The following is a 21933-nucleotide window of genomic DNA, read 5'->3' as shown; positions in this document are numbered from 1 at the left end:
TAGCACTGCACAATACTTACTATTTGATCGAAGAAATCCTTGGGGAGTTTTGCCAGTATGTCTACAGCCTCGATGAGGTCAAATGGATCAATCTCTTCTGTTTCAGCAGCACCATCTCCTGAAACACATATTCAGTGAGTGAGTGAGTGAGTGAGTGAGTGAGTGAGTGAGTGAGTGAGTGAGTGAGTGAGAGAGAGAGTGTGTGAGTGAGTGAGTGAGTGAGTGAGTGAGTGAGTGAGTGAGTGAGTGAGTGAGTTGGGTTTAACACCGCTTTTAACAGTATTCTAGTTATATCACGGCGTTTCAGCTTAATGTGGGAGGAAAGACCGAAGTGATGCAGGTCTCAGATGTTTTCCCACTTCAGTGAAACCCACAAGCATGGGTATGGTGCTGACAAACCTAGAAACACAATCGGGGCGAACCAGGATTCGAACCCACAATCATAGGTTTCTGGCGTTCCCAAGGGACACAACTCTGCACAGCGAATCGCTGCGCCTTAGACAACTGGGACACCCGTGCCCCCACATATTCCAGAAATATCCCACCAGTATCATTACATCATGTTTTGTTTTTTTGTTGTTTATCGAAACTCTGCAATATTCCAGCTATATGATGGCGGTCTGTAAATAATCGAGTGATTGACATCATGAGCATTGATCTAAGAAATTGGGATACGATGACATGCACTATGCCCATATATAGGAAACTGAACACTGGTCGTTAGAGAGACAGTGAAAACTTAAACCATGAGTCTGCCCCAAGGTCCCTGACTTCTGGAGGGAAGCCTGGCACAAGGATGCAGACGAAGGATCACAGCCTCTTTCCAGTAAGTCCAACTTTCTTAACATTGTTGGAAGTACTTCCAAGCTCCTCACAGCGATAGCCCATTGAGTTCTCTATACTATTGCTACCCCTAGTCAAAGCTCCCTACTGTGCTAGGCGACTTTCAACCATACATGGAGTTGAACATGCAACTGACTGTTTACAAACAAATGATGACTGTTGTGATGTGAAATACCATTCCCCAAGCTAAACTGTTTTGTTCATCAATTTGAATTTCTATTTCATTTCAAATATAATGCAACTAGCAAAATGACTGGAAATGGGAAGTTGGGAGTTTTATCTGATTAAACAAACCAATGTAAATTTATCTGGGAAATATTAATTTAGCACTAACTCTTCTCCTAAATCACTATACTAGCATTTCCAAAGTCATACACAAAAATATGACAGTCACTTCATTTGAGGGCACGTTTTCAAGATTCTTGTAATGGACGCTTGCTAAATGGTGGTAGCAATGATACCGGGAGTTAACAAAGGTGTCATGGGCAAGGCAGGAACGTGATGTAGTTCAGATCAAGGGAGACAACTCACCTCCAGAAGCCTCCCCTGAAGCTGCAGCGGCTTGCTGTTCCTCTATCTTGGCTTTCAGGTCTTGCTGGGACCTCATGAACCGGGTCTGAACAGGCTTTTCATTTGGTAGCCTCTCGAACTCAGCCTCCAGCTCTTGAACCTGGGGCACATTGAACAGTGTTACTACCAATGAACAACTACCTATTTGCACACACACTTAAATAAACAACGTTTCGTGAGAGGGCAGAAGCAGGCGCGGGAGGAAATCCTTGGACTTTTCAACACTTTGGTGAAACCCTCAAGTTTGGTTATGGTGTTCACAAACCAAGGATAACAATCAGGACAGATATGACGGATCCCCTTTCAACAGTATTTCAGTTATATCACTAAACTCAAAAAAAAACCTTTTTAAAAAATCCCAAATTATCAAAAGGCACAAGTTCACCAAATTTGGTTAAGATATCTCTCATGTATTTTTAGTTCTGCTTCAGAAACGAAACCTGACGGACAGACAGCACCCATTCCTATATCCCCCTTTCACTTCATTGCGGGGCATAATAACCCATGTAAATCCCTACATGAGTTACTATAAACTTGCACGCTGCTGTTCCCACCTGGACTGGCTTGAAGTGGGACATCTGTGGCTTCAGGGCTCCCCCGATCCATCTGTACAACTCAATGATAAACTGCTTCGTCTCCTCACGAACATTCTTGTCTCGGTCCTCCAACAACTTGGGCAGCACCTTCAGGCAAGGCTTGATCTGTATCGTCTTTGAACCAAAGTCTCTGAGAGAAGGACAAAGCAGATTATTTCAGAGTGTGAGAATGTTAGTACGTGAGAATGAAATGACAGAGTAAGTATGGTTTTATTCCAGCAATATCATGGCAGAAGACACCTGGAACGGACTTCACACGATGTACAAATCTAGGCCTTAGAGGTGTGACGAGCGAACGCTTTAACCACAAGGCTACCTCCATGATGAGGAATTGAGGATTATCACTGTCTGGTGAATTCATTGTTAGCCATGGCAAGGGTTTACAACATAAAATTAATTCAACACAAACAGGTTCTTAAAGTAGGGTACTCTAAAACCCTGAAGAATGTTTGGCAGTGATAGAGTGCATTACGTCAAATTAGGACATCATATGTTGAGAAAGAAACTCAATTGTAAATCAAAGCAGTACTAACAACTGATTACAATTCAATATTTTGCCCCACTTGGGTGTTGATAAATGAGTTTTTCTCTATCATACAATATCTCCTTGTTCATCCACAGTTGGTTATTTAGGGGATGCTGTACATATTAATAGCTTCAATATTGAATGCTGACTGTGGTGTGAAAAAATACTATTCTATTCACTCATGGGAATTCCTCACAAAACATTGTTTGAAATAAAGCTTGAACAAGAATCCTTTTCAGAACCCGCACATTGATAATCTACATTGTCCCCAGACTAAAATACTACTTCCAAAGAGACACGAGAAAATCCGAGGTAGAATAGGTCTTCAGCAACCCATGCTTGTCATAAGAGGTGACTATGCTTGTCATAAGAGGTGACTATGCTTGTCATAAGAGGCGACTAACAAGATTGGGTGGTCAGGCTTGTTGACTTGGTTGATGGACGTCATTGTATCCCAATTGTGCAGATCGATGCTCATATCAATCACTAGATCTCTAGACTCAATTATTTGCAGACCGCCGTCATATAGCTGGGGTGGGGTGTTAAACAAACAAACAAACAAACAAAACTTCCAAAGGACCCCTTTACACAGAATACTAGAGATGGGTATTGGAGGTTTAAAGTGTATCATAATATTTTGCAATGCCCAAGGCTCTATTGCAATAGGTATCACAATATATTGCATAATTTCAGATTTTGAATTCAGAGAAATCTGAAACATAATGTATGGATGGAATTTCACAAATAGAACAAAAATGGATGCTGGTACAACAAAATGTTTACTCATTTAATAAATATGCAGCCATCTTGGGCCCTGGCTGCACGCTGAGGGGCAGTGAAGGTATCTGGCGAGTGTAGAACACGAAACACATGATATAAGTCGCCATCTCAAATCACCCGATATACTGAGCATGAAAAAATGATATTGTCATACGTATCGCGGAAAGAATGAGCCTCAGTTTACCGATATACCGGTAATACCGGGCACCCTTACTGAATACCTGATACAAATACATACACTGTAGTCTACATACCTGAGGGCGATTGTTAAGGCTTGAATGCAACCAACGACTACTTTCGGCTGTTTGTTTTCAAGACCAGCAAGAAGTTGTTCCTGAAATGGTACAAAGAAAAAACATATCAACATTGATTGATTGGGTTGTGTCTAACATCGCTTTTCTTCAATTATCTTGAATAACAGTTCGATGACGTCAAGCCAAGGAAAGCACGACAACTTACACATAACACAGGGATAGTGATGTATTATGGTAATATGGTACATAGATTGTTGTTGTGTGGAAAAGTAAGGGTTAGTAAGACACAGATTTAATAATTTTTTTACATGCAGCAGGCACATGTAGACCAGCGTTAGAAATTGGCACTAGTCCTAGCCAAACTGCCCAATGATAAAGGTATCATAAGGACTAGTAGAAATTTGCCCTTTTTAAGGGTTTTGCTATATGTTATCATTATAAGGACTAGTGGACGAAAACTATTAGTTTCTAACGCTGTAGACATAATATTAGGTTGCATTTCGGGCTCTGTATTATCTCCCTTTACACCCACAGTAATCGCCTAACAGCCAAGGTCATAATGGAGGGGTTAGACTTCACATGTAACTAAAGCAAGCAAGAATTTGCATCGTTGGAAGGCAAAACTGCTGCTGCAACAGTGGCATCATTACCTGGACAACATCTGGTTTCTCTATCTCGATGTACATCATGATGATTTCCATGCCTTTCTCCTTTGTCTTCGTCTTGCTGGCATTCAGACATTTTGAAACCACACCAGCCACTACATCAGCTGTCGTCCTGCATCATCAACATAAAACATGTTTAATACTGAAACCTTTTCTCTATAGAGAATGCTCTAAGGTTTAAAAACACTCATCAAGAAATTGTGATATTGCCAAATAAACACAGAATATACTGACATTTAGATCAAATAATTTCAGACATTTGGGGGGGGGGGAGAAGAAGAGGGAAGAGGGAAGAGGGACTAGGGAATCATCAATGCAAGCCTTTGGCTCAGTGATTTCTTTAGAGGAAAGCACCTCCTGGAATTTTCATTCCAATATAATACAACCTGATTCCATTATTCCAATATAATCCAAGCAGCAAGTTAGTTTCACTACAATTATTCCACTATAGGGTGAGGCCAATCTAATTACAGATCCGCCTGTCTCCGTTTAATCATTTAAACATAACAGTACCAGAGCACTGCAGCCCACCTAATTATGTAGTGAACAGTATAGTACGTCAACAAATGTTGCTGTCAGCATTGCAATTCAAATATGTTCAGAACAAAAGTGTTAACAAATCTGAAATAAGTTTGTTTGTTGTTTACGCCACACTCAGCAACATTCCAGCTATATGACAGTGGTCTGTAAATAATCGAGTCTGGACCAGACAATCCAGTGATTGACATCATGAGCTAACTTCCACAATGTTTCCAAATCTTAAAAACTTAATGTACTATTTAAGAACATTGGTGCAATGCACAACAGATACATTTACTTGACACAAAGTATCAACACTGAGACTCTAAACCTTCGGAGTCTGGACTGCCATAACTTTGTTTCACTGTTTCCTGAAAAACACAGTAAATCCCAATGATTAGAACAAAATGTGACATCATAAGGAGATACACGTCATATTTAATGTCCTTTTTGATGTACCTTGCAGCCACATGTGCATTTTCCAAAAAATGTAGAACAGCATCCAGAGCCTTTTCCTGAGCTACAGCATTGCTGTCAGTCACAAACTTCTTCATCAAGCCCGCATACTTGTTGAATTCAGGACTCTTTTCATCGTCAATGCGTTGGAACAGTTTGCCTGCTTCCTCGTAACCCGCTACACGGGCCTTCCATACCTGGACAAACACAGAATTGATCATCACACAGAGTCTGTTTCCTCGCATCTTCCTGAGGCAAGGGAGTTAACTAGGGGTGAAACGATACATCGGTGCACCTCAGATTTTCATGTGATGATACGATACACGATATGTTTTTTTTTTCTGTATCAATACAAGACGATACAATTGTTCAAATAAATTACGTACTACTCATTTAATGACGACCACCCCAGCACTTTTTTCAGTCAAATATTGCAAACTGTTTACAAGTTCACTACTAAAATTATGATCATGTGTCTACGGCCATGAACAGAAATACTGATGTAGTGCATCACAAAAGGAACAAAGAATCTAAAATAATCCCCCAAAATGGATCTGTAGGCTGTGAGTGGCTTTTTATAACTATAAGGTCACCTTGTCCCAATTTAGGTTGGGTTAATCATTTATATTTTAAAAAAAAAAAGAATTATGTATTGTCATGTTTTTGCCATACAGGTTTCCATATATTGTGTGTCGCATCAAGGCAATGTATCGCTGTGTATCAGTTCAGTGAATCGTTTCACCCCTAGTTTATATTGACATGTGTCCGACTGTAAATATTTGATCATGGACTATCTTCCATTGTTCAAGAGTAACTATCAAAATACCAAATATTTAACACAATCAATCAATGTCATCCAAATAAGCATTGTTTACACAGATGCCACAACGCAACAGGTTTGTAAGCACAACCATACCTTTTCGGATATGAAAACACCACGAAAATAGCGGGCGCTCTTTCAAACTGACATTTTTGCACTCACTTTATTTTTTGGATCATGAGCAATAAATATGACATATACTTTCAGCACTTGCTATATATTATTGGGCACACAGAGCTCTAGATAAGCTTTTGGTGTTGTGGGTATTTTACCCATGCATTTTAAAATCATTGGGTATCAGTAACTCTATCTGGGGATTCATATTTCTGTTACCCACTAGTTTGTACACATGTGGGTATTTAAGTTAAATATTTAAAAACACTATTCATCTAGTCCCTGCAAAGTGGTGTCGTGTGGGTTCGAGAGCTTTATAGGACGTTACCACGATACTTACACAAGAAAGTGTGATGACAAATGATCATGATGTAACTGTCATCGTGGAGTTTGGCAAGGATGAAGGAATGCCCGTTTAAAATTTCGAAATAAGTTGCTGATTTGCTAATCGAATACGCAGGGTTACTTCACAATTTTTTGATGATACGCACAAGTATTATTTTTGTAGCGTATCTGTAATGTTCGTTGCGTATTTGATACGCTTGGATTTTATTTTACTGCATATTTCTGCATTTCTGATGTGTTTTTTACGCAGATACGCAGCTTATCTGGAACTCTGGGCACATGTTTATATACTGGTGGTGAAGAAAAACCCTTAACATTCGGTTCGGAACATAACACATATAGGCGATGACAAAACAATTCTTACCTTGTGGGTGCACTTTTCCTCTGTGGGGAGTTTCATCCATTCTGAATCATCCCCCATATTGGATCACTGAAAAGTGAATAGGGGTGACTATTGGTCTGGAAATGACTATTGCCATAACTATTGCTATTGCTAGCAACTAATGCGATAAATATCGGTAGTTTTCAGTGTATCATTTTAAATGGATTTTACAGTTGAATTAAACCTTGGAACTGAAGTTTCCCTTGAATGTGATAACCATAACAACAAATAAAAAGTAAAGTTTGAGATATGACTGATTTGTTTTTTCTTTACCTTAATTTTAGAATAAGAAACTTCCACATGACTTTTTTTACTGTGAGCGTGTTTCGGTGACTCAATCGCATGATGGTAAACACAATCAAAACTATCGATATTCCTAACTGAAATCGATACTATTGATTGGAAACTGATTTATAAATCGATTTATTGACATTAAGTGCTTACCAATACCAATATATAGATATTTCGATTTATTGTGACACCCTTAAAAGTGAGTGAGTTTATAGGATCAGCACCTCCTTGAAACAGTATTTCAGGATGATAGTAACACAGGCCATACACCGAGACTTACTTTGATCTATCGACTTGAGTGTCCAAGAGACTTAAAATGTGGTTCCCAGGGCGATTGTAGCAACAGTAAATTAATTACACAGTATGTGTGATGCCTTATGCTTTATATTGAATCAAAACTTAGCGGTTGAGTGAAAAAAATATGACATGGACTGTCCGAACATTGCTTGCGTTTCTTATCAAAACAGAAATATCAGATAAATCTGACACATTTACAATTTAAATAAGTCCGACATCCATTCTGTGTTGTGTCTAATAGGCCTTTGCAATTGATATCATTTGCATTGATTCTCAATTCCTATTAATACAGAAGGCGATATTTAAAACAATGGGGCAGGTTAACGTGGTCCATCAACCTTTCTTAATATTTTTAACCAGAAATAAGTTGTTTTTTCTTCTAAATTCAAATAAAATTACTGTTAACCATGTTTACTTGTTGATATAATGAACACGGAAAGAAACAAAGACTTCCCTGTGAACAAAAGACATGTCAGGGGTTCACTTTATATTACATATCTCATACCACGAATTAACAGTTTTATGTGGTCAGTTTGTCAACTGGACCTTATATCATGTATATGTACTTTCTTTCTCAATACTGTAAACAGCTTTATTTCTGCGCCGTTAAAATATTGCGAAAACCACACCAAAGACAATACTGCGACAAGATATTTTTGCGTTTTGCGAGATGCCGTATTGAGATGACCTCTCGATTACCAAACAATAGACAGCTTCTCTCCGAAGCTGTTTAATCTGAGTTGGCCGGAAAGGTGACCGGAAGGGATTGCGACCAATTATGAAATACGATAATTGACTAAACTCAGTGTCATGACTGTGAGGTTGGAAGAAGGCAGGATTACTGTGAGGTAACAGTGACACTGATTGGTCTGTTTACACTGTCATTCGTGATGTATTGTATGACCATTCTGCATTCATTTGTGTTTTTTTATTTAGTAACTTGTGGTTCTGGTTGACGATTTCAACACTTGATGACGTGTTGCAATGAATAAAGAATGTATGTATTATTTATACTTATTTTTGCGTTTTTAATTTTTGCGATCGAGTCTCGTTCGCAAAACTCGCAATAATAAAACGGTCGCAAAAAATTCCCTGTTTACAGTATGTAGACAATGGTAGAGGCTGTGTGAAAAGACAACTGCTCATTACATTAGCATTTACAGAATTAGGAGCAGGAATTGCAGGAATATTACAACACTTAGAGGGGCACTGATCTAACGCAATTTCCCGGACTGGTTGTTGCCTTTGTTATTGTTTTTTCCCCCGTGAGTACCCGGATGATACGCAACGCAACTGAGCGTGACCAGAGACTGGGCTACCGTCTGCAAGGACTGCTATATAAACATGGAGGCTGGAGGCAATATTTGTTATACGCATTTTTGCATGAACACTGATTGGTTAAATGTGATCTATAAAGATTTCTAATGTTATATTTGGGATAACACTTTCTTAGTAAAGTACAGATTCTAGTACTTTTTTGGGTTGAGTCCCGTCCGGAATTCGAACCCACACCTGCCAGGGTGAGGCACCTAATCGCCAGCACACAAAGTCAGCGATCTAACCCACTCAGCCCGGACGGGACTCAACCCAAAAAAGTACTAGAATCTGTACTTTACTAAGAAAGTGTTATCCCAAATATAACATTAGTTACATTTGACCACTTTCTAAATGGCATTGTGTATTCATATAAAGATTTCGACAAAGGGCGCATGTTATTTAATTTCTTCAGCAATCTTCTTAAACAAACAGACAAAAAGAACGGCAGAGCTCATCGGATGCCGTCATTTGGAAATACCCCAGATATATTTTATACTAAAAAAAGTATCCATGCAGTGAAAGCATTTTCGGATTTCGGATTGTGTCGGTAATACGATTACTTCTCCCTTGTTGTCATCCACGTTTTCTCGTATAACCCTACACCTGTGTATTTGTCGTCATTCACTTGATGCTCAGTTAATGAATTTTATTTCAGGTACAATTAGTGGTAGGATCACTTAGATTACCTGACTAAGGTTCCCATTTGGCATTTATTGTGTCTGGGGTAATTATTCAATCTAAATCCAGGTTTGAAGTGAGGTGAAATGTGTGTTATGTAATATGCACGTGGCAGCCCAGCAAGAGATGAATGATCAGTTGATTTACTTTTTTAAATAAATCAACGGATCGTTCCTAGTCATCAAAGGATTAACAGAAAATATGCTGATTGATTAATCACTGTTATCTTGCACAGTGGATATGTCAAAAGTGAGTGTTTACATGTCTAGGTTTACTAAAACAAAGGGAATACACTCATATCATGGCGTGAAGTGCCGATGTAAAAACAACATACTTTGTTCCAAGGGTTAACTGATAATACGTTGATTGATTGTTCATTGTTATCAATCACTCATTGGATTTTATAGGAACCGTGGACGTTATGAAAATATATGTCACGTGGGCTTTCTCAGCCGACCCTTGAGACTTGACACTTATGTGAAACACCTGAAACAATCCAAGTGATCAGTTGAGAAACGAACACGGGTTATAATATCCCGAAACGATATATACATTTATATCTTTTAAAATATTTGATTGTTACAGAAACACGTGACATCAAATAAGTTTCTTTGTACAGCTGCAGACGAGTGGGATATTGTTCCTTTGTGTGGATAGTCACGGATACATTCCTCGAACAAGGAAGCTGCCTAAAATTTATACACATAAATTTGGTATTTGTTTTCCTTCATTTTAACCAATTCGTTCTTGTTTCTCCACGTCTTGGTTGGGAAATTCTTCAATGCGCGATAGACGTTGTTTTCACAGGTCTTTTCCTTTGTAAGCGTGTAAAAATTACCGTAAATTTGTAAAATGAGATTCTCTCAGGCAATTTATAAAATGTATAAATATTTCAGTCATTTTGACTTAAAAATCTGTCCAGATTGATTAAGACGATCAAAAGGGCCTACAAATAACAACAGATTATTATGTAGGATAAAAAGCCAAACAACATAGAAATATACTTTTCAACGTAACATTTTCAGTCTCTTGGTGATGACATTAAACATCAAAATGTTTGGAATTCGTTATCATAATAATACAGATGGAAATGTTTTTCAGTTACTTTGTAAAATAACTGAATATTTAGACGTTTAATGAATTTGTTACACATTTTGACAGTAAAAAAATATACACACTTTAAAAAAAGCAATGCTCAGGTGAAATATTTACTTTGTGTTGCAAGTCGAAATAGTATAAACGAAAATCGCAAAATTACCAAGCAAGTGACTTATCAAAACTTCGTCACCACTACCGATGCTACCCACAAAGATACCTACATTTCCTTATTATCTCGAAAACTGTATTTCATTTTGTTGATCAAAGTGACCATACGCACCTTATTAATACTCATAAAAGTGACTAATGCTCTTACGAATGGCGCAGCGGAGGTCGCGAACTAGTCTAGATTTCTGCTATACATCCAGGTACTCACTGGGAATAAACAATAACAAAAACAACAACCAGTCCCGGGGAATTGTGTTAGATCAGTGCCCCTTTAAAGGCCTATAACACATTGGTAGTTTAAACCAACCACTAGCGTGTTATGTAAACAGTGCTCTTACCTATGACCTTTACATACCTTATTCAGGTAGGTAGTAATTCAACATATATTATAGCATTACTTTTGACTGAACTATGCTCAAGAGATTAAACAACACTGTTTATCTGCTGATGACAACATCTTCAGACATGTCGCAGGACGGTTAACCCATGATCATCAAGCAGTCAATGTGACCTCATCGACCAGCCAAAATGACATTTGAACTTGTTGACATGTCTCATGAACTCCACATAGGAAATAGGAGTTTCAGAGAATACATGTCAGTTTCATAATGCCATTGACATAATCATTATAATCATAAATCTGTCCGAGCTATCTCTCAAATGATATGATTACGTCTCCCTTCATGTTTTAGAAATCAAGGATTATATATAGACTGATTAGTAATGTGTGCTCAGTGCAGCTTTGCGTAGGCATGAATGCTTAGCATGACCTGTCGTAACAGATTACTTGCTTGTTTAGCACTGGGTGTAGGTTCATAACTTACAAGGTATTTAAGGAATGTTTTCTATGACATACTTTGACATAAGTACAACATATCAGACATAATTTGTGAAATTAATATGCCCTGTTGAATGAATCACGCATCTTTTTTCAGAGGGAATTCTCTCCAACTGGGATGACAGCATGTTAAAAGACACTTGATCTTCATCGTCATTACAGTCCTAACCTCACAAAGCAACGATCTAAATTACCTTTTGTGTGTAAATATCGTCAAGTAAACAAATGACAATCTCTTATCATACTTCTTCAGTCCATTTTGAAAACTGAACAGAACAAATTCGGGATTGGTCGATATAGATGGGTGTTTTCCTTACAACTAATTTTAGGATATAGTATGTCTTATTTTTCCAATGTAATTTTCATGCTTTATCGGTTCAAATAAGACAACAAGTTAATATCTAAATACACCATATACTAAATCATGAATTTTAGGGGGTACAATCGTCATATTACACCAGCGTGAATGTTTTTAACATCTCGTTTTTAATGTGGCTTACAGAATCTAGCACGCAGAAGCGCCATCTGTTAAAGAACTTAACGCAAAGGGAGGTAATAAAATAAAGGCCAAAACGACATTTACAAATAAAATATGGATGATTCAATGTGCAAAATATTGTTTTCTGTTAAAGATTTAGATATGATATCTACATATTAACACTATGTAAGAAATATTAGCGAAAGAATGAATCAAAGGTGAAGGTCATTTGTTCCATGATGGCCGCCTCCTGAAACCTGAGCACCACGTGTAGCAATGTTTACGTGCTGAAAGCTCTATGTGTCTGCCAGTATGTCCAGTATCTCATATGTGTCAGCAACAGACATTCTCAAAGATCCATTTTCTGGATTTAAGGCAATGACAAGTTCAAGAAAGATTTGCCTACCCCCGCGATACTTAGGAAACGTATCTCAAGGAATTCGAGATCAGCTGGACTCGGAAATCAACTTGTTTTCTACAGAGTAAGTGAGACAGAAGCATCAGTTGATAGTTACTTCAGTTTCTGCTGTAAGACTTAACAACATGCTCTTATTTGAGTACTGGGACACTTACCTTAATACCGTGTTTGGTACGTTGTGACATTTCAATGAATGATGAAATGGGTCAGGCTAGTGAACATTCTGCCAGACCCGTGAAGATCTGGGGTCGAATAGGTCTTCAGCAACCCATGATTGCCTTAAGAGGCGACTATGCTTGTGGTAAGAGGCGACTAACAGGATCAGGTGGTCAGACTTGCTGACTTGGTTGATGCATGTCATCGTATCCCAATTGCGTGAATCGATGCTCATGATGTCAGTCACTGGATTGTCTAGTCCAGACTCGATTATTTACAGACCACAGTCATATAGCAGGAATATTGCTGAGTGTGGTGTTAAACAAAAACAACAACAAAAATGTCAATGAAGAATCATACTTTCCTTCTGTTAAGGGGTTTTGGACGCGTAAGAAACATTTTTAGTTTTCTCACTAATCATAAGAACAACTGTAAAACATCTGTAAGACTTAAAAACATGCTCTAGCTTGAGTAATGGGACTCTTACCTAAACACATCGGATACCGTGTTGTGACATTTCAATGAATGATTAAATGGGTTGGCATACTACCAAAAGAGTTTCAACAAACTAATAATACTAAGTAAATGCATGTTACTTAAGTTTTCCATTTTAAGTGATTATAGAGCCATATGTACATTTATGTACATTTTTTCTACTTTAGATCCATTTGACTAGTACATGTAGTAGGGACAGAGGTTAGAACTGGGTTCCCAACATCCTCAGGGTTAGAAATTAGTCATTGACTTAGTTGATTATATGTCAACCTGATGGCACATGACATTGCACATAAAACGTGTGAAGATCTGGGGTAGAATAGCTCTTCAGCTACCCATGCTTGCCGTAAAAGACAACTATGCTTGTCGTAAGAGGCGACTAAGGAGATCGGGTGGTCAGGCTCGCTGATTTGGTTGATGCATGTCATTGTATCCCAATTGCGTGGATCGATGCTCATGATAGCAATCACTAGATTGTCTGGTCCAGACTCTATTATTTACAGACCACCGTCTTAAAGCTGGAATATTGCTGAGTGTGGCGTAAAACAGTAAAACAACACTGCACATAATATCTACCTTTGATTTATGTGATCAAGAAAGGATTTTTAACCATGTTCACGGGCTGCTGATATTCATGTGATACTGTTGACTTCTGTGTAAACAACAAACAAACCCATTCATTTCTAATTTGAGGAAAAAGACAATAATTAAAAGGGTACTTATCACATTGTCACATTGATCAACAAAATGAAATACAGTTTTGTCTTGGAAATAATAAGGAAGTGTAGGCATCTTCGGAGGTAGCTTCATGGTAACAAAGTTTTGATGAATCACTTGCTTGGTATTGTCCGATTTTCATTTGCACTATTTTGACTTGTAACACAAACTAAACTGTAGCATTCACCTGAGCATTGCTTATTTCATCATGTGTATATATATATATGTTTATAGTCAATGTGTAAAATGACTAAACTTTTCGCTGAAACAATTAAATATTCAGTTATTAACTCCTAAATATTCAGCATGTTCAGTTATTTTAGAAGTTACTGAAAAATCTGTCCATGTATGTTGTTATGACAATGAATTCCAAACCTTTATATGTTTAATTCATCACCCAGTGACTGAAAATAATAGGATTAAAAGAAAATGAAAGTAAAAGTACATTTCTATTTGTTTTGCTGCGCATCATTAGTCTATTGTGATGTTTTTAAGCCCTTTTGAACTTAAATAAATGGACAAATATTTTAGTAAATTTGTAAAATGACTGAAAGTGTTCGACATTTTATGAATTACCAGAGTGAATCACATTTTACACATTGACTGTAACATACCCATCTACAAACGAAAAAGATTGAGACACCTGAGACCTGCATCACTTCACGCTTTCCTCCAACATTAAGCTGACACGCCGTGACATAACTGGAATACTGTTCGAGGCCACTCACTCACTCACTCATTCACTCACTAGGATGATGTTAGTGTTATACATGAAAAGTATTTAGTAATGTTTCTCCTCAACCTACCTATGCCTACATAGATAATCCATATCATCTGCTGAAGGGTTTGTTTGAGTTTAGCCTGATTAATGTCATGTCTTCACTTATTTTCAGTTTGCAGAGTGTAGTCATAGCCTATGACAACATCAAATTGCTGAGTGCTCTCGGGAATATTATGGATGACTCGCCCTTCCTCCATCTTCGACTACAGGCTGACTACATCCTCTTCAAGCCCACACTGGGGTGTGTTCTCAAGGTAGTCCCAATCTGTGCTACTAGCTCTTCTGTGTCAATGCCTTAGCTGCCGTCAACCCTAGTACATGTTTCAAGTAATCAATAAATCGAATGCTGCTTGATAACCATTATATAGTTGTTTATGACTAGATCTGAAAATATAAAGGTGAAAAGTAAAATTATAAGTTATACCCTCTCACATGTGAAGGTCATGTTATAAGTTATACCCTCTGACATGTGAAGGTCATGTTATCAGTTATACCCTCTGACTTGTGAAGGTCATGTTATTCCCTCTGACATGTGAAGGTCATGTTATACCCTCTGACATGTGAAGGTCATGTTATACCCTCTGACATGTGAAGGTCATGTTATAAGTTATTCCCTCTGACATGTGAAGGTCATGTTATAAGTTATTCCCTCTGACAGGTGAAGGTCATGTTATTCCATCTGACATGTTCAGGTCATGTTATTCCCCCTGACATGTGAAGGTGATGTTATACCCTCTGACATGTGAAGGTCTGGTTATAAGTTATTCCCCCTGACAGGTGAAGGTCATGTTATACCCTCTGAAATGTGATGGAAGACCTGGTTTGATGACCATGATATAGTTATTAATGACTAGATCTGAGAATGTAAGGGTGAAACATCATACTATAAGAAGATATACAAGTTATACCCTGTTACATGTGACGGTTGACCTGGTTTTGCTTCCCTGTTGGCAACAATGTCCAGATTTCTCCAATTTATTGAATATTTTAAGTTGCAGATACTCAGGATTGATTTGTCTGAAATAGCTCTAAATAAATGCGTGACTGCATAGTAAGGATTTTAAGTCTAAAGAATCAATATGCCCGTCTTGGGGATGCAGTATTTAAGGAAAGATTATTTTTGAGTATTATGCCCAGTAAATATGCTTGTGATCAAATTTAATGATGATATTTGCAAATATTCAAATTCTCATGGTAACATTTATGGAATCAATTTTCAGGGGACAGTAAACAAAATGAGCAAAGATCATGTTGGTTGTCTGGTTCATGACCGCTTCAATGCGTCAATCCATCGACCTCGAACCCACCTGAACGGCTGGCGGGGGTCCGTGCTTCGACCAGGGGAGGAGTTTCCATTCCAAGTGGAAGACATCTACTCCAACAATTCAGTTATCTCCCTCAAGGGGAAGTTGGTGGATCAGAAGTATGTACACTGTTTGTTTTAGCTTAATATGTCAGAAGTATATGATGCTTAAAATTTATGTTGATTATTTATCCCCACCCTGTTTACTAATTTGAGTCTAAGAACTATAAATATACTGAAACTACTGCTCTCAAAGGTAGAACACGGAATGGATCATACTGTTATATCAGACATTAATTATGATATATGTGTTTATCACATACCTATCAATGCTAGGAGGCATGTGCGGTAGAACCAACATACAGACGGGAGTATTAACCAGACATATTTAGTCTCAGTCAGGCTGATATGGTTTGACAAGTTTGAATGGGCGATCTATATCAGCCCAGATGGTAAGAAGTTTGAGTTATTTCCCTTAGTGCCTGTCTGCTTGGCTAGCTTGCCCGTAACAATGTTTTCTGAACAAGGTGAAAATGTATTGCATTAACTTGCAAATACTGAATTCGACGTAATAAGCGCCCAGGGCGCTCTTGAAAAGGGGCCTACCTTTAGAATACAGTACCACAAACCTTTCAAACACGTGATCATACCCTATGATGTAATTTGTAGTAATTTGTTGCCAGTCACACCAGCGAAACAATGCCCTGTGACGTCAGGTGTCATCGAGTGTGCATAAGCTCCTCCCAGTGATCATTCATCTCTACACGAAATGTCATTGAATACGCATAGCGCTGTGGAGAGTTTTGAATATTAGTTTACTGAATATAGCCTGCGGCGGCGCATTTTATAGCAAGCGCTAGTTTACGAAAGCACTTTTGCTTTTTATATTTTTTTGTATTTCGTTTTTCTCGTAATTCAAGTGGCTAAATGGTTATAAATAGGAACTAATATACATATATTATTTTTTCGGTGCATTAATTCCCCTTTACGATAAATCACCCCTTTACGATAATTAGGGTTAGGAACCCATTTAGTGGCTATTAGATTACCCTAAGTCTATCCTTAACCCTTGGATCCCCTTTACGATCAATCACCCCTTTACGATCATTAGGGTTAGGTACTCGTTTAGTGGCTATCATAGATTATATAGCGGCTCCTAATATTCCCACAAAAACGTCGAGTAAAAAGGATGAAATGGTTTTGTGTCGAATATTTTTGCTACTGGAAACTATACTGGAACATTCACACAAGCCACTTTCACTGGCTACATTTTTTCAGTACTGATTCAAAAGCGAGCTCACCGTTATGTCGTCACTAGTCATGCTTATTCCTCCATTGTTCCCTACTATTATCCACATCATCCTTACAGTGTTCCCTACCACACTTTTCTGTCACAAAAATCACCCGACGAATGATTAAATACCACATCATTCATGCGTACTCACGAGTTTGACGTCTGACGTCTGACGCCTAGGCCGTTTTCAGTTCGCGGCATATCGGCTCATTCCCCACCACTCGGTATCTTGTAGATTACGGAATGGGACGAGTGTGCCAAATGGCATCGGGATCATTCATAAGTGTCCCTAGACTAAAGTCGCGAGACACCATGCCTACCTGTAACCTTCGTAAGTGTCCGTCACCTATTCGACCCTTTTCGTTCAGTTCCGTAACGTCATAGGCATGACTAGGTAAATTTGCTCTTAGTTTAACAGTGTGGACGTAGCTCAGTCGGTTAGCTTTCAGGCTAACAATCCTAAGGTCACGGGTTTGAGTCCAACTGATTCTCACAAAAAACCTGGTTGCTTGTCTTGAGACATGTGACCTATGGCAGAGACCGTCCTCACGAGAAGTTGAGGTACTGTATTCTAAAGGTGCTCCAAAATTAGAAATAGGGGGCTCTTATTAGAATGTTATTTTGGTGAAAAAAAACAGAGTTGAAAGATAAATTTCATGGTTTATGCTGACAGCCTGAAATGTTCATGTACGACAGATATATTTTTCCAGAATTAAATGCCCATAATTAAGGGTGCATATAACACACGAGTGCATATCATATGCGAATAAATAAGTCTTGTGTACATTGATCAATCGGAAGGGGTGCTAATTGGGATTGTTCACTAGCCAATATCCTAGCAAATGTCGCCGTGGGTGCCTATTACGTCGAATACGGTAAATAATTTTATAACTTGATGTTATAGTATATGATAAAAAGGTTATTATATGACAGTTTTCATAACACACCCAATATCAACTCTTGGCCCCCTTATCAGCCCTATCCCCTTCATCCCTCGGTCTGATATTGGTGTCTCGGGTTGATATAGAGTATGACAGACTTGAAAACTGCCATATATAATAAACTTTAAATATGTATGTGACAGTTTTACAATATTGGCATCTTATCTTACAGGATCATTGAAGAGTACCTAAAATCTTTCAAAAAAGATGGCAGAACACCTTGTGCAGGAACAACAAATGATGCTTCTCCAAGGGACGATAACTCTCTTGTAGACTCAGAAGGGGAGATAACTCTCGACAAGGATCCTATTTTGTCTCAGAAGCGAGGTAGAGCAAGTTCAGGATCTAGAGACTTGGACATGGTTGATGGGAATTTGTCCCAGTCGGTTGATGTTATTTCAGAGAATGACATGTGTCCGTCAAAGTCCAAGAAAATGAAGAAAAAGAAGAGAAAGCATGTGCATGATGACGATTCCCAAGTTGCTTGTAAAAACATACAAGAAAAATCCCTGGCTCAGAGTGAACTTGACTCATTAACTGCAGTTTCTGTAAAGAAAAGAAAGTTTAATTATTCAGATTCAGTTAATGAAAGTGTGTCGGTAAAAAAGGTTCACTTTGATCCAAAAGTTGTTGATTCTTTTGAAAGATCAAGGGAGAAAAAGAGGAAAAAGAAGAACTCTCTTGACATCTCAGAAATATCTGGTGAAGATACATCACATCTGGTAGATAGTTCCTTCGAGAGTAGTTCTGTTTTTGATAATGCCCATGAGCAGTCAAAGACAGAAAGGAAGAAGAAGAAAAAAAAGGAAAAGAATGTACTTAACATCTCTCAAATTTCAGGAGAAGGTGCGTCAGATTTTGGGGATAGTTCAATCCAGGACAGTTCTTTTGTGGATTGTGAGGAAAGTGAACAGTCTTGGACAGAGAGTAAGAAGAAGAAGAAGAAAAAGAAGAAGAAGAAATTCGAAGATGACAGTTCTGGTGAGGCAGAATTAGCTGCCACAAAAATAAAACCAAAACAACGTTCACCAGAAAAAGAAACTGTCAGTGATGGTGCAAAGAGCAAGAAGAGGAAGGAGAAGAAGTCCCCGAGACAGAGTCTATCTGAGTTGGAAGGTGATTCAGAAGGTCAGGAGAACGTTCTCAGTGGTCTTGCAGCTGGCCTGGGAGAAATCTTCTCCCAAATGAAGTCCAACCTGTCAGCAGGGAAGACGAAAAAGAAAAAGAATCAGAAAGATTTAATGGAGGTGATGATGGCGTTACAGAGTGAAGTGACAAAAGCAGCCAGCAGACTCACAACGCCCTCTCCAGCAGGGAGGAAAAAGAAGAAACAGAAGAAGAAGAGAAAGAGTGGAGCATCTTCCTCTTCGGAACCGGAACTGGATGTGCCCCGAGACAAAACGTCAAATAAGTCGAAACATAAATCAAAGAGTTTTGACTCGTATGTTACAGAGAGTGACCCCTCGACAAGTAGACAGAGTGTGAAAGAGATGGACACCAGTGCTATTGATAGGTCTGTTTTAGTGTCCGTGTCCAGGAAGAGGAAGAGGGAGAGGGACAGTAAGGGGCAGACAGCGCATCATGACGAGGAGCTGCTAACAAGGAAAAAGAAAAAAAAGTTAAAGAAAGATCGGATGTCAGTTTAAGTTTTGTTTGTAATGTTATCGACAATGAATTCATCATTACCGATAATTTGTAGATTATTCAACACATTTTGTTTTGATGTCTAATGTAAAAAGACGTTCCCCTCATGTATAATGAAACTGGTGATATCAAAATGCTTTCAGATGTTTGAATAATGTTTCAAGCATATTGAAATGAATATGATAAAGGAAACTGTTGAATATTGTGTCTTTTGTGCCATAATCACATTCAATACACACTGGTACACTTATATATATAAAAAATGCATTTTAATATTGCTCTGTATACACGTCTGGACCACCTCCGTGGTCTAGTGGTAGAGCGGGTTTGAAAGCAGAAGGCCCAGGGTTTGAACCCCTGCGTCATACTTTTTTCCATTTTGTTTGTTGTTTAATGCCGCTCTAAGCAATATTCCAGCTATACGACGGCGGTCTGTAAATAATTGAGTCTGGGCCAGACAATCCAGTGATTGACATCATGAGCATCGATCCACGCAATTGGGATATGAAGACATGCATCAACCAAGTCAGCTAGCCTGACCTGCCGATCCCATTAGCATAGTTGCCTTTTACAGCAAGCATGGGTTGGTGAAGACCTATTCAACCTGGATCTTTATGGGCCCTATTGTATGTACCATGACAACAAATGGGTCTGCACTGTGCAGAGTTGCGTCCCTTTGGCACGCCAAAAACCTATGATTGTGGGTTCGAATCCTGGTTCGCCCCAATTATGTTTCTAGGTTTGTCAGCACCATACCCGTGCTCGTGGGTTTCACCAAAGTAGTAAACGTCTTAGACCTGCATCACTTCGGGCTTTCCTCCCACATTAATCTGACACGCTGCGATATACTTGAAATACTGTTAAAAGCGGCGTTAAACCCAACTCACTCACTCACTTACTCACAAATGGGTCTGATCAGAACAGGACCATAACCTCAAACGATCACAAATGCATCTCATAGACGTGGAACAGTGATTCCATGATATCATGTCAGATGAGGCGACAAACTCGGATTGCACGCTTCTGTTATACCCTTCGGTGTCGCTGGTGTTATTACGTGTTTAACACAGATATTAGAAAGGGCGGGAAAATGCATGTCGCCCACGTGGCCTTTTTCCAAGAGAAACCAGCCAGCTGATAATCAACCTGAATGGTCGACAAACATAGATGGATAGATATTTTCGAAATTCAAATGATTAAGATGATTCTGAAATGTATAAATATACTCAGTGTAGCTTTAAGTACATGTGATGCCAGCGACCATAAAATAATCTGTTTCATTCAATACCTTACAAATATCGCATCTCTCTTTGTCGTTTAGAGGCTATGTAAAATAACCGAATGATAGAAAAGGTTAGATGGGAAAATAGTAACAAAACTTTACGTCATTGCATATTTTGTAAACAAAACTACAAATGTTAAAGAAAATGAATACCACTTCCTTTTATGCCCAACATGTGCTTTTATAAGACATAAATATATACCTGAAATTTTCAGAGTAAACCCAGAAAAGCAAATGAACTTGTGGCCTCTTAAAATGAATAAACAATCTCTCTCTCAGCAATCCATGCTTGTGGTAAGAGGCGACTAACGGTATCTGGTGGTCAGGCTTGCTGATTTGGTTGATGCATGTCATCGTGTTCCAATTGCGTGGATCGATGCTCATGACATCAATCACTGGATTGCCTGGTCCAGACTCGGTCGTAGCCTTAAGTATCCAGCAGGTCAGTTCTGAAGGTACATTCATTATGACAACTGTTTTTATGAATCCTGGTTGTCCATCATCATGACACTTGCAAACAGGTGCTTGTGACAAGGGTTGACGGACCGTCTCTGTGGTCTAGTGGTAGAGCGTCCGCCCGGAGTGCGTAAGGTCCGTAGTTCGATCCCCGCCGCGTCATACCAAAAGACATTAAAAGATGGTACTTGTTGTTACATGCCTAGCATTAAGGGGCCCTACCCGTTCGGCATTAAGGGTCTAAAACAAGAACTGGTCGGTATACTGTGTCTAGCGGTGTATTCATATATATATATATATATATATATATATATATCGGCATCATTCCGGACTAGTACAAGTAGCCACACATACACGTTGTTAAACAAGTGCAATAAATCTTGGACGCGACGTTGAACCCCATTTCACCTC

General features: G+C 38.6%; 2 protein-coding genes across 2 annotated transcripts in view; one reads left to right on the top strand and one right to left on the bottom strand.

The window, feature by feature from the left end:
* The window catches only part of LOC139462191 (cytoskeleton-associated protein 5-like), a 52821-nt gene extending 40983 nt beyond the window's left edge, over positions 1–11838 (bottom strand). Inside the window, exons 1-8 of the mRNA XM_071243761.1 lie at positions 11752–11838; positions 6853–6918; positions 5213–5406; positions 4220–4346; positions 3570–3649; positions 1968–2139; positions 1375–1513; positions 21–118 (exon numbers count right to left, since the gene is read on the bottom strand). Of these exons, the coding sequence (XP_071099862.1) occupies positions 21–118; positions 1375–1513; positions 1968–2139; positions 3570–3649; positions 4220–4346; positions 5213–5406; positions 6853–6909 (867 nt within the window). The 5' untranslated portion in view covers positions 6910–6918; positions 11752–11838. The remainder of the gene's footprint in view (positions 1–20; positions 119–1374; positions 1514–1967; positions 2140–3569; positions 3650–4219; positions 4347–5212; positions 5407–6852; positions 6919–11751) is intronic.
* A 444-nt stretch (positions 11839–12282) lies between these two features.
* Positions 12283–19966, top strand: LOC139461742 (DNA-directed RNA polymerase I subunit RPA43-like). The gene is made up of 4 exons (XM_071243198.1): positions 12283–12517; positions 14715–14856; positions 15823–16025; positions 18313–19966. Exons 1-4 carry the CDS (start codon positions 12348–12350, stop codon positions 19784–19786), a joined length of 1989 nt encoding a protein of 662 aa, XP_071099299.1. The 5' UTR covers positions 12283–12347; the 3' UTR covers positions 19787–19966.
* The last annotated feature ends 1967 nt before the right edge of the window (positions 19967–21933 follow it).

This window comes from Haliotis cracherodii, unplaced genomic scaffold (assembly GCF_022045235.1).
Source record: "Haliotis cracherodii isolate W230 unplaced genomic scaffold, xgHalCrac1.p SCAF_15, whole genome shotgun sequence".
Classification (NCBI taxonomy): domain Eukaryota; kingdom Metazoa; phylum Mollusca; class Gastropoda; order Lepetellida; family Haliotidae; genus Haliotis; species Haliotis cracherodii.
The sequence above is the reverse complement of the archived record's forward strand: the minus strand, read 5'-3'. Positions and strand labels throughout refer to the sequence as shown.